Source organism: Anolis sagrei, chromosome 3 (genome assembly GCF_037176765.1).
Source record: "Anolis sagrei isolate rAnoSag1 chromosome 3, rAnoSag1.mat, whole genome shotgun sequence".
Taxonomy (NCBI): Eukaryota; Metazoa; Chordata; class Lepidosauria; order Squamata; family Dactyloidae; genus Anolis; species Anolis sagrei.
In genome coordinates this window covers 110,040,313-110,062,207 of record NC_090023.1, presented here as the reverse complement: position 1 = coordinate 110,062,207, position 21,895 = coordinate 110,040,313, and the positions used below count along the sequence as shown (strand labels likewise).

Genomic DNA, 21,895 nt, shown 5'->3' with positions numbered 1-21,895 from the left:
GGTGAGAAAATGGCGACTGGTAGATGGCATCTATATCTCAAAAACTAAAGCTGATAGGAGGAAACTGGTGCCATTATTGGAATCCACAGGTCAAATATACCCAGGTCAAATATGCCTAGCCTACTTGAGAGACCCCATTTTCTCCTATTAGTCCACATGAGCCCTGAGATCATCAGAAGAGGCCCTTCTCTCGGTCCCACCATTGTCACATGTGCAGAGCTCCCTCCCCAAAGAGGTGCGTTTGGCCCTCTTGTTATTGGCCTTTTCCTCCTAGATTAAAACCTTTTTTTATGGAAGCAGGCCTTACCCAACAGCCCATATCTCAGTCAGGCAAGGCTCACATGGCCAAAGATTTGGAGCTTGAGACTTTTTAGTACAATGCTTTTAGGACAACCTCAGTGGCTTGAGGCTCAGGGATTGTGATAAATCTTGCTATTTTTATGCTTATTTTATGTGGTGTACGCAATGTGTTTCTGCAATGTCTTGGTTTATTGTTTATATGTTTGGGTTGGGGATGATGTTGTGTTCTTGTGCTACATAGATTTTGCTTTTTACCATTTATTTGCCGCTTTGAGTCCCACCCATGGTAGAAAAGCGGGATAAAAATAAATAAAGAAGTAGAAGAAACAGGGCTAACATTTGTGAAATTAAAATGTGTGAATGCCAGCGTTATATACGAGTCCGATTTCTACAAAACTCAATAGCTCGATGAAAGAGGGGGTGAATATTTCCAATATAGAACCAGCCAAGGTTCTCCCAGTTCCTTGTTGTCCAGCTCCAAGGATCCAAACCTAGATTTTAATTATATTGCTTTATGGTAGATCTCAAAAATTTGGTCTCTCTACTGTCCTACCATTTCTCAGACCACTCTTTCCATTGAATTCAATAAACAACATTGTATGCTTTATCCCCTTTCTTAAGACAGCGTGGTTGGAGAAATATATAGATTTATGCCAACAAGCATATTGTAAGTGAATTTTGTTAAACTTTGGATGAGAAAATCATGAAGACTCAGAAAACAAAAACAGCTTGACTGAAACTATTTAGCACAACTCTAGAAAGGAGGAAGGCATGCTCCAGTAGGTGTTTGGAATCTGCTCATTTCCAAACCAGGGAGACAAAAAGCAAAGAAGTCCTTTTGTGGATTTTCATAAGGGAGAGCTTTCTCGTGATTCAACATGAGCAAGTCTGGATCAGTGGACTGAAACTCCAGTTCCATAGAGGATTTAGATGGTTGTAAAAGAAAAAGGATCCATCATTTACTCTACAAGCTAGCCCAACTGAAGAGCCTCTCCAGTTAAAATCGAAAACTGATGTACAAAGAACACAAAATAAATCCTTAAACAGAAATCAAGCTTTACATTCTAATAAATGCGTCCTTACATCAATACTCCACAAAAATATATGCCAATATTTTTATTAGTGTTGTGACCTGGATGCTTGACTAGGGGTGCATCTATACTATAGAATTAATGCAGCACTGTAGAATTTAATTGCTATGGTTTATTAATATGGAATCATGGGAGTTGTAGTTTTATGGGACTCCAGCACTCTTAAGCAGAGAAGGCAAAAAAGCTACAATTTCCATTGATCCACAGAATTGAAACATGGCATTTAAACTGATGTATTAATTATACTGTATAGATGCATACCTTGGGTAAAGAGATTTGTGGCTTTAAATCAGGCATGGGCAAACTTCAGCCCTTCAGGTGTTTTGAACTTTAACTCCCATAATTCCTAACAGCCAGGAATTGAAGTCCAAAACACCTGGAGGGCCGAAGTTTGTCCATGCCTGATTTAAAGCCTTGCTCTGCCCTAAAGTTCTAAGATTAAATTTTAGTAACTCAAGAAAATTACAAAAATGCATTGCAGAACTATCTCCATTCTCCTTTGAGTTTTCCAGATTTTTTGTGGAACAGTAATGGATTTTGTTGGCAACGTTATCACTTTGCCAGCAAAGGTACAATATATCTGTATCCACAGACTTGAGACTATGAAGAGCATCAGCACGGTGAGGATATAAAATATTTTCTTAGTGGCCCAAATTTGGGTAACGTAACACTCGTAGACTGAAAAGTATTCATTCCTTTTGCTATGACACATCTAAATAATGTTTGGTGAAATCCACTGCTTCCAGAAATCTTCTCAGTGCAATTCCAAGGCCACATGCTCTCAGATTGGCGCTACCTGTATCTGGAAGGTTCTGAATTTTTTTACAAGTCTTTGAAATTGCAGTGCATCAACAACAGCCATCCAAACTGACAAATGGGGATCTGGAGCAATTTGGCCATGAAAGAATACATAATTGGAGGAGCCTCACAGATCAAAACAGAGCCCCCAGTTCTTGTGCCAATCCAATGTTATACTGCTGCTGAAGGTGCTTCTACCAACTATTAACTCGGGAGGTTGATATTTATGCAACAAAGTGCCAGTTTGTTTTTACTGACTTAACTTGTCTGCCGCAGTAAAAATATTTTACGTTTTTAGTGATGAGCATCTTCCGTACATCAAGTGGTAATTAAATCCAATTAAATCCATCCTAATTCCAGGTTGTAACATCACATATGTTCTGTAACATCACAGGACGTGGAAAAGCCGAAAGAAGGTGAATACTTTTGCAAAGCACTGTTTTTGCACAGAACTGTGTTATATGCAACTTAAAGGATAAAATGGAAGCAGAAGCAACCCATGAGCTCTTTCAAGTTAGAACAGAAAACAAATACAACAAATTGTTTTCAAAGCCCAGCCACAGCAGAAAGTTTCAAAGTATTAAACATACACAGTGTTCCCTCGCCACTTCACAGTTCGCTTACCGTTGCCTCGTTGTTTCATGGTTTTCTCTGAGCAGCCCCCGAGGTTTTCTCTGCACGGCCCCCAAGGCGAGCCCAGTGCCCCCACATCCATCCATCCTCTTTGCCTCCTCCTCCTCACCTTCCCTCCCTCCTTTCCTTCCGTCTGCCACCATGGTGCCAGAGGGGTCTTCTTCTTCCCGGCAGCCCCCTCGGCAGCGAGAGAAGTTCCAGTGGGGTGGCCAGCCAATGGGAGGCAGACTCTGCTCTTCCTCGATTGGCTGGGCTGGCCACCCTCAGGAGCTCCGGACAGCCTTCAAAAGGGCTGCGGAAGGCCGCGCCAGGCAGTGTGCCTTCTCTGTGTCCAGCACTGGTTTCTCCAGCGGCGGCTGGAAGCAGGTTTGGACCTTCAGCCCAATTTTGGCTGTATACATTTTTTGGCTGTATAAATATTACAATTAATATATCATCCCTACTTCTCGGATTTTCACTTATTGCGGGTGGTGCTGAAACAGAACACCTGCAATAAGTGAGGGAACATTGTAATGCAATAGCCTCTTGTTTTCCCCAAAATCTCCTTTGCAGCTTGGATGAATTCAAGTTTAAAATGAAACACAGTAGTTTATAGTACCTTAATAGTAATGTAGTTTTTGAGTGATTTTGACATTTTTTCACTCCCTTTAACATGAAGATGTCCTGAAAAACAAAAGCAAGTTGATTGTATTTTGTTTTTTAACCTTCAAGTGGAAAACCAAGTGAGCCCCCTCATTCCCTTACTCCCAAGAATCTAAGGAAAAAGGGGTGAGAAAACACCAACAGGGATACACAGTTCACTTAAGAAAAGAAATAATACTCCCCACAGTTATGCCCTCAGATGTTATTCGGGCACTATATAACCCATGAAAAATATCTGTATGGACAATTCATAGGAGTGGTGTGGATCTTGAGACACACGAACAAAAATATGGTCAAATAAAAAAATGGTATTACAATGTAAAATGGGTTATTTAATAACTTACCAGAATGTAAAAAATAATTTGCCCATTGGTCACACTGATGATAAACTTCACATTGAGCGATTTCATTTTCATGATGGGGAAACGCAAGATCTATTCCACCAGTGTGAATATCCAAATGTCCTCCAAACACTAAACTGAAACAGAAATATTCAATAATTGAAGAAAGAGAGTATGCCAGCCTGGACTGACCAGAATCACAAAAATGTTCATGAATCAGGTCCTAACAGGACTAATAAACCAAAACTCCAGGTTGTGATGAAGAATTTGGAGCCAAGGCTGGAGCTGATTCATACCATTAGTTACCATTTGCAAAATATGAAAACATTCTATTTGAATGCAAGCTTTTTGGATTTGAAAACTACAAAAAATGCATAAGAAACTAAAGGAAACTATTGCAGTGGTTCTCAGCCTGTGGGATCCAGATGTTTTGGCCTTCAACTCCCAGAAATCCTAACAGTTGGTAAACAGGCTGGGATTTCTGGGAGTTCTAGGCCAAAACACCTGGGGACCCACTTTTGATTGTATTAATAGAACCCAAAGTTCACTTGCTTTACATTTTCTTTTTAAATGAATGAGTAAATTGTTATTTTTTAAAAAATATGGGTCAATAAAGTAACTCTATGTTTTGTGTACTAAAGCAAACAGACTGCAGCACTTTATCAATTGATGCTTATCCAGCTTTGATCTCAAGCTGAATAAGCATAAAAAGGAACATATTAAAAAGTTGTACAAGAAAGATTCAAGAAAAGCAGCTGGCAGACCGGCATTCTGAATTTCTAAGTGACAGTGCAGTATCAGGAGTTAAGGTAAAATGATCAATGTAGTTTGTCATAAAGATATTCTTTTCCTCTTTTGGGGGCCATATACACATCGGTGCATCCCAAATCAAGAAATAGTTTTTGAAGATCTACAGAGACACTCGCTGGAACACCTCAGCAAGCGAGAGTCCAAAAGTGGCAGGCTCAAACCCAGAACCTCAATCAATGGCTGATACCAAATGAGAGACCCTGGGCACACAGAACACTTGGCGACTTGGAAGGCGCTGAACAGACTGCGCTCTGGCACCACAAGATGCAGCGTCAACCTTAAGAAATGGAGCTACAAAGTGGAGTCCATGACATGCGAGTGTGGAGAAGAGCAAACTACACACCACCTGCTGCAATGCAACCTCAGCCCTGCCACATGCACAATGGAGGACCTTCTTGCAACAACACCAGAGGCACTCCAAGTGGCCAGCTACTGGTCAAAGGACATTTAATCAACTACCAAGCTTGTTAACTTTGTGTTCTGTTTTTTTGTTTGTTTGTTAAAAATGCAGTGCATCTGTTTGGTCTGCTCCTGACACGATAAATAAAAATAAATCCCAAAGCAATATATGAAAAATTTGTCAGAAATGCAGTGGTTGGGTCTTTAACTTGCCAAAGTTAAATTTAACAGCAATGTGGGTTCCGAAGAAAACTGTCTCGGACTCAAAAGAACAATTTGCAACTGGTGAGAGAAGCTGGAATGGAAGGTTTGCGTGCATGGTTTCCTTTTCCATGTATTTCAAGAGACCATACAAATTTGGACAATTATTTCCTTGGATGCTGCAGTATTTCCATTTGCCTCTAGATGGCTCTGCTGTTATCTTTAAACAGTTTATTATTAGCTCTAAAAATCATAGTCTTGCAACCAACACTAACTTGTCAAATGATAAAGCAAAACTACCTATGGAGGACCATAAATGTTTAACTGACTCTTCAAAAAAAAGATATGATGATGAGTAACTGAAATCATTTTACATCTATCCCTGCCTCACAAAAAAAATCTTTGTATGCTAATTTGAATGGAATCTACTTTCTTTTTTTCTCACTTGCCATCCATCTTACTAACCACACTAATCTTCACGAACCTGAGCACTTTTAAAATATTTCTGTTTCTTTGTTTATGAGCCACCACATTTTTATTATAAGGCACAGAAATGAATCTATTTATTTATTTATTTATTTATTTATTTATTTACTGCGCTTATAGACCACAATTCTCAGCCCAAGGGCAACTCATTGCGGTGTACAACATGGAAAACAGTGCAAATTACAAAACATAGTATAAAATAAACTAAACTGCAATTCATCATTAATTAGAAAAACACCTTATCAAAACATCAACAATAGTACAAAAGTCATTCCGAGTCGTCTCATCGTCAAAACCCACAATCCGATATCATTTCCGTTGTTCCATTCCTATGGTCAAATTACCAGTCATTGCACTTCTTGATCAAATGCCTTCTTAAACAGCCAGGTTTTTAACTTCCTGCGGAATATCAACAGGGAGGGGGCTAGCCTGATGTCCACGGGAAGGGTGTTCCACAGCCGAGGAGCCACCACCGAGAAGGCCCTATCTCTCGTCCCCGCCAGCCGTGCCTGTGATGCAGGCGGGATCGAGAGCAGGGCCTCCCCGAAAGATCTCAAAGTCCTCGTGGGCTCATAGGCCGAGAGGCGGTCAGTTAGGTATCTTGGGCCAGAACCGTTTAGGGCTTTATAGGCCAATGCCAGCACCTTGAATTGAGCCCGGTAGCAAATCGGCAGCCAGTGGAGCTGGTACAGCAGGGAGCTGGTACAGCAGTGGAGCTGGTACAGAATCTACTGTAATGGTCTTGGTTGAAACACTTTCCGCAAGTCCAATCAGCTTGGATGAACATACAGCACAAAGCAGAGGATGACAGTACCATGTTTATATTTTTTTTTCTGTTATCGCTAAGACATCTGCTTGCTACCTAGAACCCCTTTCCTCTCATCTTCATCACTGTTTTGTCAGGAGAGATAATTGGAATGCAAAATAAACTGGTTTCTTTGTTCAGCATTCACCACCATATATCCCCGAGAGCAGGGCTTCGGCTTCTTAAACCTTTTCTATTTACAAGCCCTTTCCACCAGAAACATTTTTACAAGACCCCAGCTATATAGGTATATAAAATAGATACAAAAGTCAAGCACTGATTGGCAAGAAATCAGCATTTGCCAGGCTTACTAAAGAGGTTGACTTCCTTTTTGTGGAGTACAGCTGAAGCATTTTCTGCACACTCCGCTATAAACATTGCACATTTTTGCAAACAGATTTGCGTAAATGGATAGTGTTCAGAAACCTTTTGCTGTTGCCAAATTTTTCGTGATCCCAAGGTTGAGCTAAGGGCACCCCATTTGGGGTTGGCACCCACAGTTTAAGGAGCAGGATCCTAAAACTCCCCTAAACATGTCCCTACTTCTATAAACCTCCTACAATCACATTACACACCACAGTTTATGGTTTGGTGACTCTCAAAACCAATAAATAAATGTCCTTATTGTTGCCTTCTGACAATCCAGTGGCTGTCAGTCAACTGACACCTGCTTGGTGGATCCTAAAACATATATATGCATACAAAAGAGTTATGCACACTACTCACATCCTATTTGGATTACATGCTTTTGAAAAGCCCACAGGCATTTCAGTTGTGCTCCAGTGATGCCTAAAGGAAGCATATGACTCCATGGTTGCAACAACTCCACTGGCTGCCAGTCCATTTCTGGGTACACTTCAAAGTCTTGATTTTGATCTATAAAGCTCTATATAGCTCATATTTAGGATACTGGATGGACATACCTCCCTATTTGAGGATGTGGCATAGTGGTTTGGATGTTGGACTATGACTTTGGAGACCAATAGTCAGATTGGCCCTCAGTCATGAAAATCCATTGGCTGAACTTGGGGAAGTCACTCAGAAAACCCAGGGATAAAGTTACTTTTAAAAAGGTAAAGGTTTTCCCTTGGCATTAAGTGTAGTCATGTCTGCCTCTGGGGGTGGTGGTGCTCATTTCCATTTCTAAGCTGAAGAGTCGGAGTTGTTCGTAGACACCTCCAAAGTCATGTGGCAGGCATGACCGCATGGAGTGCCATTACCTTCCAGCCAAAGCAGTCTATTGATCCACTCACATTTGCATATTTTTGAACTACTAGGTTGGCAGAAGCAGGGGGTTAACAGCGGAAGCTCACCCCGCTCCCTGGGTTTGAACCGCCGACCTTTCGGTCAGCAAGTTCAGCAGCTCATGCAGTTTAACCCGTTACACCAATGGGGGCTCCAAGGTTCCTTTAGGATTGGCATAAATCAGAGATTACCTGAAGTCATACAACCACAAAGGTTCTAAGATTTTGATAAAATGCATTCGTCTCAGTCCTATTACTTCCCCAGGCACATTTGGCATGAACACATGGTGTTCTGCTCCCAGGCATCCTAGGGGTTTATGTTATGACAAGCAAAAACTTTCTGTTGCAGCAGATTGTTAAGAATTTTAATGGAGTGCTGTTTAGCTGATTTTTATCATGTCTTTTAATGAATTTACTTTAAAGGGATTAAACTCTAGGGTTGGTTTTTTAATGTATTTGTCTTTAAGAGATTAAATTTTGGAATAGTCAACTGCATGACTGCAAGGTTTTACTTATGTATTTGGAGGTGCTTTGAAGTGTTCTGTATTGGTTTTAACATTTGAAAGATGCCCCATGTCTCATTTTTGAGAAAAGTGGGGTACACACACACACACATACAAAATAAATATACAAGTATTGTATAAATAATAAATATAACTATATATAATATTTAAAAATAATGAACACTTCCCCATTAGAAATGAAAATTAAACTGCCTTTTAAAATGAAATATGATGTAAGATTTGTGGGGGAAAGCACACTCTACGGAAGGTGTGGTGGCTCTGTTGCAGCTTCGTACTCTATACTGAAAAAGAGGCAAGCAGAAGGATTTCAGACTAGCTTACCTGGATATGGTTGAACATTCAATATGCCAGCCAGGCCGCCCTTTGCCCCAGGGTGAATCCCAGCACATCTCCTGAGGCTTGGCTGCCTTCCATAGAGCAAAATCCTTCATGTGGGACTTATCACTATCCACTGCCAATAATTAGGGGCAATATGTCAGTGAAGACGAAGTTAAAAATAAAAAGATGACAACTGCATTTCAAAAGCATGAACACTATATACGCCATGTTTTTTTTTCGTGCACTGAAAACACTTTGGTGTAGGAAGGAGTGTAAAGCTTGAATACAAATAATTAACTATGACGCACATGACAAACACTAAGCATGTTGTATCACGTTCTGATATCATTACTATGAAATCTGTATTGCAATATTCTACAGTTTTGTGATTGTGCCGATTCAACCCTTATTATCTCATTTTAGAACTTACAATAAAATCATGGCAATCTAGACATCTGTTGAATGACTTTGCATGGGCATTCTGAGTAGACAAAGGCAATGCACTGGTGGGAAAGAGGGAGAACAGATTTATACAAGTTGTATTTTCCCCCTTTAGCCTTAAAATAACTTTTAACAACGACGACTCATAAAGAAGCCTTTGAGATCTGAAAGCTCGCATAATGTATTGTGCACATTTGGTTGGCCTGATACAGGTAGCACTCCTTTTTTGGATTTTGGCCCTGGATTTGTACCAAAATAAGACTCAGCATTTGGACAAGTTACATTTTGGATTACAATTTGTCTACCACACTGTACGCAGTTACTGTTAAAACTGTGAGACTTCCTTAGTATGCATTGTAGCCATTGTTTATAATGCAGGGAAAGCCTCCAGAATAGATTGTTTGCCTCAAACATCTATCAACATGAAGTGTATCATACAACAGCAAATTTCAGATATATTTCAGTTTCATGCAGGCTCCAATTAGCATATTAAGAAAGCATTCAGATTCAAGTTCACATCTTCATTTACATACCTGGTTCTTCTTGAGCATCAGGATAAATATTTGCCAATTTTCCATATTTGTCTCCCCTAGAACGGACATCAAAATAAACATTACCTGTTGGAAATAAACAGTTCGGACTTATTATAAAGTTAACGTTATCTAATAGTAAATGGCGCAATCCACAAATTCCTCAACACTTTCTAGGTACCACACAACCCACCTGTGCCAGAAGCTATGGGGAGATGGTCCCTTTCACTACATAAAGCATCCTGTACTTGATCAGAGCTTAGAATATATACTTAACATAACTATTTGTTTTGAGTTACTGTGGGCCATTATTCTTTCTGTAGCAAGGATGCAATAAAATCACAGTTGCTTTACTGGTGGCACAAGCAGCATTTCCTAGTCTCCTTCTTAAAGCAGGAGTAAAAATCATATAGATTTCCAGATGTTTTAGGACATATGGTCCACAGCCTCACCACTACTGCACAGTTGCCTCAAAACCATACGGCAAAGAGAGCTACTGGTCTCACAAAACGCTCTTATAGTGCCGAGGAAATTGGGATGTCAGGAGGGGAGAGGCTGACTACCCACTAAAGATTACTACTACTACATCAGTTCTAGTTTATTAAATATGGTTTTCTTTGGGTGAGCAGAGAGCGACTACTGGATGGCATATGTTCTGTTCAGAAACTAGAGCTGATGTGGTTTATCCAATGCAATTTTCTGAATCAGCACCCCAAACAACCAAACCAAATCTAAAGTTGACCAAAAACTGATTCGTAACCCTTTTGGTACTAATGTTTGAGAGTGGTCCTTGGTCAAAGTGGTCCCTGGTCAAAAAAAATGTTGAGGAACCACTGATACAGAACAAGGTGGATACACTCTTTTTTCTTTTGTCCTAAAATACACTCTATAGGCAGGGAGAATATGCCCACTATCTTGAGAGTTAAAAATTGCATATTTTAAAATTATCACATGAAAGTCATTTCTGAAACAGGAAATGATCTACACTAACTTCATGCTATTTTAAAAAGGCTTCTTGTCCAAGAAGGCATCCAAACTATGGTGAAAATGGTCAAAATGCCTCCAGGTCCTCTCAAGAGTGTTTCAGGGGGAAAACAATATTTGATTTGTTTTATTTTATATATTTTGAAGTAGGAACAGTCCAGGTACAGCCTTTCAAGGTCTCCTAGGAGTCTAATGCCGACCCTTAATCTAAAGTTGAGGGTCATACTTTGCCTATTCTTATTTTAGAACTACTTCATAATAATCCTTTTAGAGGCATTATGACAGAAATTCCTAAATTATTGTGCCATACACTTATCAATTACAAGAGAAGCCTGCCTCCTGCAGTAATGTGAAGCTAATAAAGACTACACATGAAATGCAATTAGTTAACTCTTAAACACTGATATAAGTCATGAAATGACACAATGGGTTAAACCCTTGTGCCAGCAGGACTGCTGACCGAAAAGTGAGTGGTTTGAATCCAGGGAGCAGGTTGAGCCCCTATCTGTCAGCTCCAGCTTCTCATGCGGGGACATGAGAGAAGCCTCCCACAGGATGGTAAAACATCCAGGCGTCCCCTGGGCAACGTCCTTACAGATGGCCAGTTCTCTCACCCCAGAAGCAACTTGCAGTTTTCAAATCGCTTCTGAGATGAAAAAAAAAGTCATGAAAATAAATTATTTTCTGTAGCCTTCGACAAAGAATGGAAATGAATTATTTTGAAAAGTAATTATTTTTAAGTTCTAGCTGAGACTGAACAGGGAAATCTGCTGAAGTCCCTTGTGATTCAGAGGCAGCTCATTCCCTCCACAACCAACACAGATAAACATAAAGGCCGGGGGAATTGACCTGTCCATGGGCCAAATGTGAGGAGGAGTAAGGTAACATCAGGACAACTGGGCCTCTTGAACTAACAATAACATTCACTATGGCTAGGAATCATGACAAAATGCTATTCTGCAAAGTTATTCTGTGTAGCAAGAACAAGCAAGGGATTTTAATGTAATGGACACCCAGTGGAAACTAACAGAAGTACATGCAGTTTAATCAATGAATCCAAAACACTCATTCATGAGTAATGCTAAGATTTAAAGCATTTGCAATTTTGTATTGACGGTCTTTAAAAAAAATCAGAATTGTAGAAAGCACAAAACCACAAGAAATGAGACAACAGACAGCCATATTAGCATATATTAGTTCCTACATTAGTGCCTATTTTAGTAGAAATGCCAAGCTGTACATTTAAAATGGCATCTCAAGTCTATTTCTTTTAGCATTCATGTCAGAGACATTTCTTGGCAGAGGTCTTAAACTTTGGTCAAGAATCAAACTGTGAGGATAGAAAAAGTGTTAGACAGGCAAAAACCGATAGAAAGAGAAATAGACAAGACCATGATTATATAGCAAAGTATAGGGAAGGAAAGAGTTGCTGCTGTGGGTGGACTCTAAACTAGCAAAATTGCCTGCTACCTCTGTTTGCTTCCTTTGATATGGCCTCTAAACAGCCTTCCAAATTCAGTGAAGAGAAACAAGCCCTTCCTGAATACCTGCAGGACAATGAATGCATTTGCAGTTCAATAGGTGGAGCAGATGTTGTCAAGGTGAGGCATAAACAGCATTAACAAAAACATCAAATCTAACATGCTAATATCTAACACAGACATAAATGGATAAATGTCCTGTTCTCTACCTTTTGAGGTTGCATAGCCATGTCCACTAGCAATGATCTTCTGTATAAAAGAAATGATCTGAGGAATATTTTCAGTCACTCTCATATAGACCGTAGGAGGAAGAACCTTAGGGGAAATAATAATAATAATGTATATTATTACTCCAGAATCCACACCTTTGCTGGAATGAATTAAAATGTCCCCAAATACAGTGTAAGCTTCAAATTCTCCAAATCTCTTCACCAGGCTCAAGCGTACAAAATGCAAGAGGCTGGAGCACAAGACAAAATAAGATATTACAGCCAATGATTTTGCCCTGAGGTCTGAACTGTAGGCCTAGTGCCAAAATGGAGAATGCAGCCATAATGAATTAGTCACTACCAGGTAGAGATAACAGGACAAAGTAATAGCCTGATTTATGAAAACCTAAATGCGAACAGCCTTCATTTACACTAGCAAAGCTGAAGGTTAATGTTGAGCTAATTATTTTAATTATTAATTATTAAGCAGACTAGAAGCATATTTAAAGGGCTATCCAACCAATAAGGCCTCAGACAAGTCAGCATCTTGATAGTTGAGCCCTTTAGGTGGGTTGCTAATTGTATCCTTGTCTGTTTTTGTGGTGAGGCATTGAATGCTTACCACTATGTGTTTTTAGTGTGTTGTAATCCATCCTGAGTCCCCTTGGGGAAATAGGGTGGAATATAAATAACAGTATTATTATTTGAAACACAACAAGATTAGTACACAGCAAACAAGATCACTATCCTGGTTGTTGTATTGGATCACATGTCAGACACTTCCCAAGTGTCTGGGACTATGTGATGTATCAGCAATAATGTGTGCAGATCCCAGTAGAGAGGCCTTTTGCAGCTGACAGATGGTAATTTTGTCAGCGCTGATTGTGTTTATGTGCAGGCCAAGGTGTTTAGGCTTGCACCCAGTGTGCCGATCACCACGGGGAGCACCTTGATTTTAAATTCTCGTATCGTGTCAGCTTTTCCAGTTGTTTCTCTTCAATTCTGCTGTCGCTGGAATTGCAACGTCAATGATACATACTCGGTTTTTTAACACGATCGTGAGGTCGGGAGTATTGTGCTCCAAAGCTCTGTCAGTCTGAAATCGGAAGTCCCAGAGTAGTTTGACATGTTTATTTTCTGTAACTTTTTCAGACTTGATGCCTTGAACCCCCCCCCCCCCTTTACCGGTTGCCACCTTGTCGTTGGCGGGGGGGCTTAACTGCTTCTATGATGTTAAGAGTTGTGCTGGCGGTAGTATAAACTACCAGTAGGTTCAACCAAGCCAGAGTGGTCTCAACTGAGTAGTAGAACTAAGTGCACCCAACCCATTTATATATGGTGAAACAAACTCTAAAGAAGTCTATGCTAGCTTAGTCGTCGCCCAGAATAATAAGGACCGCAGCGAGTGCTTCTCCTGGGCACCCATTGACTAGTCGGCTACAGGGACCAGGACCCATGTCTGAGCAACCAGGACAAGGGCCTGTAGGGCAACTGGAAGCAAAACAACTACAGAAACAGTTGTGGTATTATTATTATTATTATTATTATTATTATTATCATTATCATCATCATCATCATTAGAATAAACCTGGCAAAATAAACTGCTCAGGTGACCAAAGATGGAGATTCTTACCATCAAAAACATTAACCAACAAAAATGTTTAACTTATCAGCTTAAATGTTTGTACCTTTAAGGCAGCCATATCCTGCTTGAAGTCTTCCTCATAAAAACGGGCAAGAGTCAATGGTGATATACCCATCTGTTTTGAAAAAGGAGCACACTGGTAAATCACATATATACATGGGATAACTAACAACTTGCTGAGAAAGTGAGAGAAAATATCAAAACAAAACTATGAAGCCTCATTATATGCTCACTTGAGGAAAATACCAATCTTACATGTCAGGGGATCTGGGGCATAGAGAACAAGTGATCTTTTCCTTCATTTAAATTTAACTTGGATTTCAAGTACACCCTAAATGTTGCAAAGCAGGAATGACAGGAAACAGCTCTCCTGAGCCGCAGTGAGCAAAAAACACGCAGCATGATCACAGACATTCCTAAAAAGACTTAATATTCACGTCATTCAGAGCAAAGAACACAACAGGATGAACCCAACTGGAATGAGGAAATCCCGTGTGTTTTGGAAGGAGACTGAACAAGAAGAACTATTGACTATTGTGACATCCTCTTATTTGGGGTGAGAATCAGCACATGACCAAATCTGTCTCTATAATAACATGATACCATTATGCTGTCAATATAATCTTGACCTGGGATTACCTCAGGAATAAACTTTTCTTTTAAAGTGTGTCAACTGTTCAAATTAGGGAAACAAACTGTGTGCAACATGTAAGACATCTCAGTGCAGTGAAAAACAAAGTGAATCCCCTTAAGGTACAAGAGACATGACAGAGTCAAATGGCTTAATTGGGATTAGATTTCTTGACATACAAAATATTTCAATTGCTTAGTGTATTATTAAAAACTTTATTGCAGAAGACAAAAAGACAGTATAATTTACTAAGATTCATCAATAGAATGTGTTTAAATAAAGAAGTAAGTAGGTGGAGCAGGATTTTCTGGCACTGAAGCATTCAAGTCATGTTGTGCCAAACAATAGGAAATTTTGAACATGGCTCGAAGCCAATTTGCTACTCTGGTCACATAGCAACCACAGTTTAATTAAGATGAGAAAAGTGGCGAGTCTAGGAAGAGATCATACAAGAACAACATCCTGATCTCAAACTCTTGCGCTTGCTTTGAGACGAGCAGTGTTTTTAATTGATGTAAAAAAAGAAATCAGGAAAAGGGGTGAAAGCAAATTGTCAGCCTCCCAAGTACACAAAAAAATAGATCTTGTACACAAGACTAGCCAAATCTAATAGATTTAATGATGAACAAAATTCAAAAATTAACCACAGCTAGAGATCTGTACTACTTACCTCATTGGCTCTCTTAATTATTTTGTCGTCGATATCTGTAATTCCCATCACCATGACCACTTCCTTTCCAAATAAGCGTGTCATTATTCTTCTAATTATATCAAATCTGACATAGGAACTGAAAAGAAAGGTGCATGCACATTATGGTTGATAAAAAATGCAACACTAAGATCTGAACAAGGTACACTCATAGAATCATAGAGTTGGAAGAGACTCCATGGACCATCCAGTCCAATCCCCTGACAAGAAGCAGGAAAATTGCATTCAAAGAACTCCCGACAGATGGCCATCCACCCTCAGTTTAAAAGCTTCCAAGGAAGGAGACTCCACCACATTCCGAGGCAGGTGGAATCTCCTTTCCTGTAGTTTGAAGCCGTTGTTCTGTGCCCTAGTCTCCAGGGCAGCAGAAAACAGGCTTGCCTCCTCATCCTTATCACCCTCACATATTTAGACATGGCCATTATGTCTCCTTTCAGCCTTCTCTTCTGAAGGCTAAACATGCCCAGCTTTTAAGCTGCTCCTCATAGGGCTTGTTCTCCAGACCCTTGATCATTTTAGTCTCCCTCTTCTGGACACATTCCAACCTGTCAACATCTCCCTTCAATTGTTGTGCCCAGAATTGGACACAGTATTCCAGGTGTGGTCTGGACAAGGCAGAATCGAGGGGTAGCATGACTTCCCTGGATTTAGACACTATACTCCTATTTATGCAGGTCAAAATCCCACTGGCTTTTTTGTTGCTGCATCACACTGTTGGCTCATGTTTAACTTATTGTTCACAAGGATTCCAAGACCTTTTCACACGTACTGCTGCTGAGCCAGCCATTCAGTCCCTCTGAATGAGGATCACTATGTGAGTGTACTAGAACTACAGAATCTCAAATGATTCTAAATTTATTATGGCATAAATAAATCAGGGACAGTCAGACTCCAACCATACAACCAGAGCCTATTATGAAAGGACACACACTTGGAATTAAACAATTCTGACCTCAGGAGATAAACGGAACATGGGTAACTATTCTTCCAAACAAAATATATGCTTGGCCTACTGCTGGAGCACAGTAGGGTTTCAGCAATATGCCGTGCTGACTTGGAGTCATTTTATTGCTATTGTTACATAAGAGTCAAAAATACTTCCTGATCTACCTTCTGCACTCACGTGCCTAACAGGTCCAGCTAAGACACAGATATGACACAGCTCCAGGAAGTCTTGGATAACAAACACTTCTTTGACCCATTTTAAACCAGCTTGATCACCTTAGTGCAGTGGTTCTCAACCTGTGGCTCCCCAGATGTTTTGGCCTCCAACTCCCAGAAATCCTATCAGCTGGAAAACTGGCTGTGATTTCTGGAAGGTGTAGACCAAAACACCTGGGGACCCCCTTAGTGGATGATCTCTATCTTAACATCAACAAGGGGTGTGTATCCTTGTTGGTGCTTCCGAGATCTCTCAGCAGCATTCAGTAACACTGACCATGGTCCCCTTCTGGAATTCCTGGAGGAGCTGGGAATTGGAGACACTGTGTTGCAGTGGTTCCGGTCGTACCCCTCAGGCAGGTTCCAGATGGTGGTGCTTGGGGATAGCTGCTCTTCCAAAGAGGAGTTTTTATGTGGTATCCCACAAGGTGTCATTCTATCCCCAATGTGAGTATTTAATATTTACATGAAACTGCTAGGAGAGATCATGGCATGAAGTGTTATCACTATGCTGATGACACCCAAATCTATTTCTACATGCCTTCAAAAAGCTAAGGATAGTGTGTCTCCTTTGAATACATGCCTGAAGGAGGTAATTGGCTGGATGAGGAAAAAGAAATTGAAACTGAATTAAGACATAACAGGGGTGCTTGAGATCAAGGGTCCTAATCTGGGACTAGATGTATGTCAACCGGTTCTGGATGGGTTTACACTCCCCCTGAAAGACTGTGTTTGCAGCTTGGGAGTACTCCTAGAGCCGCCTCTCCAAATGTCAACCCAGGTAGATGCCACAGTCCAGAGTGCTTATTATGAGCTTCAGCTGATTTGCCAGCGGAGCTCCTTCCTGGATTTGGAGGACATAAAGATCATGCACTGGTAACCTCAACGTTGGACTTCTGCAATGCACTTTACATTATTCAGCTGTGTGGAAGGGACCTCAGTAAAGATCTGTTTTGTGTTGAAAAAGCCTGTTTGTAGTAAAAAAATGGACTAGAATATGTAGAAGCTCCAGCCACATTGGTGGGGGATTCCTAAAATGTTAAAGAATTAACTCTTCTACAGTCTGGAAACTTTAATTTTATGACTGTTGGTATAATAACAACTGCTATTAATATACTAAAAGTTGGAATCTCTTCTATATCTAGCCTAGTTGTTAAAATGCTTATTTCAATAAATATAATCAATAAAGATAAATGATGTGTAAAAACTCACCAAGCATGCCCAAGGTGTGCATGATCATACACAGTTGGTCCACAGCTATACCTATCAAGAAGAAAAAATAATGTAAATACTAATTGACAGCTAAATGAAGGTGGAAAATGGAAATGTTTGCAAAGGATACTTGGGAAGACATGGAAGCGGGGTATCAAGAACATCAAATTAATGTGCTTGGAGGTTTACCAACCCCATCAGGGCCAAGCTTGCTTAAAGGTTTTGTGCCAAGACTGTAAAGCTACGACCACAAACTATACAGAAATAAATGGCCTATGGTTTTGGAATTTACTTTAGGACTTTGGTGCTGGTCACTGACCGAAACATACATATACACACACACACACACACTTTAGGACTAGTGTGGAATACAACAATTTTTCACAGAGGTCTCTGTGAAAGAAAACAGCAAGACCCTGCTAGAACTGAAGTGGAGTCCAGACCCCTCTGGCTAATACTCCCAAACCTTGCTTCTATGTATGGATAGATGGCCAACTGTGGCCTCCTAAGTCCCTCACACCGACTAGGACTGAGGCAAGTCAAAGAAAAATGCCTAGTGTTAATTAGTATTCATATCAATTAATTAATAATTAATATAGTATTAATGATTATTTTATTTTGTTGTAACTGCTCTGGCATCAAATTGTTGCCTATTGTTAACCGCCCTGAGTCGCCCTTGGGCTGAGAGGGGCGGTACATAAATGTAGTAAATAAATAAATAAATAGTGCACCACAAATACCCATCTTAGCCAAATAACCAGCTTCGTCTAAACATTCTTGCCCTTGCCTAGTTTGGGCACTCAAGAGGTCGCTGTCAGCTGACTCACCTTCTTCATGGATTCACCCTTCTCTGACATGGGCCTACCTTCTACTTGATCACCATTAACGGACTATTCCCTATTTGCTCCTGAAGTTAAATCCATCATTCAAAGGGTGTGTCCTACATAATGTAGGGACCTTCCAGACAGGCCCTATACCCCAGGATATGATACTATGTTTTCTGCTTTAAACTGGATAATATGAGTCTGCACTGCCAGATAATCTGAGATAAACAAACCTGGGATCAGATCCTGGGATATAGAGCCTGTCTGGAAGAGCCCTACAACTATCTGATATGGAGACCAGCTTTTTTCTCAATATGCTAAGGATCCACATCATATTTTTACCATGGAATATATGGCAGTGTGGACTCAGATATCCCAATTCAAAGCACATATCGTAGGATTTTCTGCCTTGATATTCTGGTTGTGCAGAAGGGCCCTGGGAATCTCAACTTTTGTCTCCCAGAATCCTAGCCTAGCTCTTCACTGTAGAATGAATAGTTTGGCACCATTTTAATTGCCATACATCAATGCTATGGCAGTTAAAGTGGCACCAAACTGCATGAATTGTAGTTTTACAAGGACTTTAGACTTTTCAAGTCAATGAGTGCTTTCGCTGCACCAAACTACAACTTGTAGAATCCCAAATCATTGAGCCATGGCAATTCAAGAGGTATCCAACTGCATTCATTCTACAGTATTGATGCACCTAAGGTCCCATCTACACTGCCATATAATCCAGATTGTCAAAGCCAATAATCCACATTACCTGCTTTGAACTTGATTATATGAGTCTGCCCTGCCATATAATCCAGCTCAAAGCAGATAATCTAGATTTTATACGGCAGTGTAGAAGGAGCTGAATAAAACCCCACAATTTCTGCTTTGAACTGGGATATACGGCAGCGTGGACTTAGATAACCCAGTTCAAAGCAGGTAATGTGGATTTTCTGCCTTGATCTTCTGGGTTATATGGTTGTGTGGAAAGGTCCTGACTTGCCCTCACCTGCATGTACAGGGTTTACAGTATAAAGTCGACCTGTAGAATAAATCCTGTGTTTAATTCTATTTATATATTGTAGGCTTCGAAATGTATCATTTTTAACGTTGTGCGCCACTTTTGAGTCTTGGTAAAGAGAGGAGAGTACAATATTATTGTTATTAATAATACTGTGTAGATGCCTTTACTTGCAGTATTCCATAGTATTGAGCCATGGCAGTTATAACGTTTTCAAACTGCATTAACTGTACAGTGTAGATGCACTGTCAAGAAAGAAGGTCGCCCACCCCCATTGCAGCATCCTCACTGCCAGGAAGCCTGGTATGGTGATTCTATTCCCAACCCCGCCAGGAAGGCAAACGAGCCTCCTTTCCTGCAAAAGCTGCAAGTCCATGCCGAAACGTCTCCTACCAAGTGACCACATCGGGGTTCCTCAAGACGAGCGGCTCCTTGCTCTTGCTGAGGCTGTTGTAGGTCAGGATGCCGCTCTCGGGGCCGCGGGGCTGGAGCCACTTGGCGCCACCGGAGGAGAGGCCCATCCTCTGCAAGGAAGGAGAGCCGGCTCGGAGGAGGAGGAGGAGGCGGGCCCGGGCCGGGCCCAGGAGCACCAGCTGCAGCAGCCCAGCGCGAGCCATGCGCACCACTGCCAGGACGCTTCCTAGGACGAGGCCCAGCCCGCGTGGCAGGAAGGGAGGAGAGGCGGGCCAATAGGCAGGCGGCGAGGCTCTGGCTCCTCCCCTCTCCGCCCTCTCCGCCCCCTCCCTCCTCGCGCCTGCCCAGCGGAACAGCCCTCGTCGCCTGTAGCAACAACAACAGCCGTTGCTGACTGTACGCCGGCAACAACAGCGAGCCCTCGGCTACAGCCGGAGCCCAGCAGGAAAAGGAGGAGCTCGGGCGCCTTTCCTGCAGCTTTTTCCGTGCCGCCAGCTCGGGTGGCCGCCGGTTGGCAATCTTTGCCCGGTTTTCCACTGAGCAGAAAGCGAGGTAGATTCTGATCTGACCAACAGCCCAGTCCTATCCGTGTGAGTTAACGGAAGAATTAGGGCCTGCAGACCAGTCGCCTTACATAGAGATACTGGGGAACTGTAGCTAAACGTGCCTTTACTTACAAAAGATTCAACACAACAGTTTGCTAAATATTTGCAAAATTATGCAAAAATATAAAAAACACATTTTGAATTTGTGAAGTCTCCCTGTGTATAAGACTTTTGGGACACCCTGTGTATGTGTGTGTGTTTGTTTATATATGTCTATATAAATAAAAATGTAACGTTCATTTGTGGGATTAACATAACTCAAAAACCACTGGATGAATTGACACCAAATTTGGACCCAAAACACATTTCAAGCAGCGAGTGACCATCACTCATAAAAACACTGAAAAACACAGCAGGGGAGACTTTAAAGGCAAAAAGAAAAAACACATTACAACGCATGTGCAAAACCACACACACACATATATATACACACACACACGCAAACACAAATATACACACACAAAACACATATGCACAGACTGGGCCACAGCAATGCATGGCATGGGACAGCTTTGTGTGTGTATAGATACACACACACACACACATATATAGACACACACACATATACATATATATTCCCCCAAACTGTACGCTTTTCCAGGGCATCTGCCCCCCTAAAATGCAGTGGGGCTTACATTTGAAAAAAAATATGTTTAATATAAATACAAAAATGGGGTGTATACACACACTGCTTATTGCTGTGGAATATGAAACACTTTATATCATTCTCTAAGTGTGCCTCTACAATCATTGTCGAATGACTGTAGTTTGATACCCCTTTACCTGCCCTGGCTCAATACTATGGCATTCTGGGAGTTGTAGTTTTAGACAGTCTTCAGTCTTCTTTGCCTTAATAAGACTGGTGTCTTGCCAAACTACAAAACCCGATGATTCCATCACATTGTACCATGACAATTCCAAGTGGCATCAAATTGTATTGATCCAACAGTCTAAGATGCACAAGTGTTGTAAACCTGGCTTGAAATGTTGGAACAGATGGTTCTCTTCTTAGGGCTTGGAAGTTGACAATTGAGCTTGTGGTGTCACATGTCACTCTTTCACAATCCCCATCAGGCCTCCATGTGTGACTTTTTAGAAAAGCATGACCTTTTAGAGATCATAACCCGTTTGAGTAGAATCTTCTCAAGTGGTGTACAACCAAATGTAATTATGCAAGGCAATTGGCTTCAGTGTTAGGCTGAACAACCTGTTGTCTCTCATCTTTTAGGAAAACAAAGAATATGCCAGTGCATAAAATAGTAGTTCTTCAGAAATGTTTTTCAGTGCCCAAAATATATATCTACTCTCCCATAGAACAACTTGTCTATAGTATGCACTCATGAAACAAAATAAAGTATACAAAAATAACATATTTGGTTTACTCACAATCTTCATGTGTTCAGCATACGCAGGTGCACAATTTATCAGTCAGTTACAGATAT

General features: G+C 40.9%; 1 protein-coding gene across 5 annotated transcripts in view; it reads right to left on the bottom strand.

Moving 5' to 3' along the window:
* The window catches only part of CARS2 (cysteinyl-tRNA synthetase 2, mitochondrial), a 48,419-nt gene that overhangs the window by 20,036 nt on the left and 6,488 nt on the right, over positions 1-21,895 (bottom strand). For 3 of the 5 annotated variants that reach the window (XM_060769601.2, XM_060769603.2, XM_060769602.2), the window contains 8 exons: positions 17,596-17,646; positions 15,184-15,301; positions 13,926-13,997; positions 12,238-12,343; positions 9,567-9,650; positions 8,596-8,725; positions 3,809-3,942; positions 3,421-3,485 (listed from right to left, as the gene is read on the bottom strand). In XM_060769601.2, coding sequence (XP_060625584.2) covers positions 3,421-3,485; positions 3,809-3,942; positions 8,596-8,725; positions 9,567-9,650; positions 12,238-12,343; positions 13,926-13,997; positions 15,184-15,301; positions 17,596-17,646 — 760 coding nt within the window. Of the gene's footprint in view, positions 1-3,420; positions 3,486-3,808; positions 3,943-8,595; positions 8,726-9,566; positions 9,651-12,237; positions 12,344-13,925; positions 13,998-15,183; positions 15,302-17,595; positions 17,647-19,827; positions 20,096-21,895 lie in introns of those variants that run through there. The other 2 variants (XM_060769599.2, XM_060769600.2) reach the window with 2 other exon arrangements.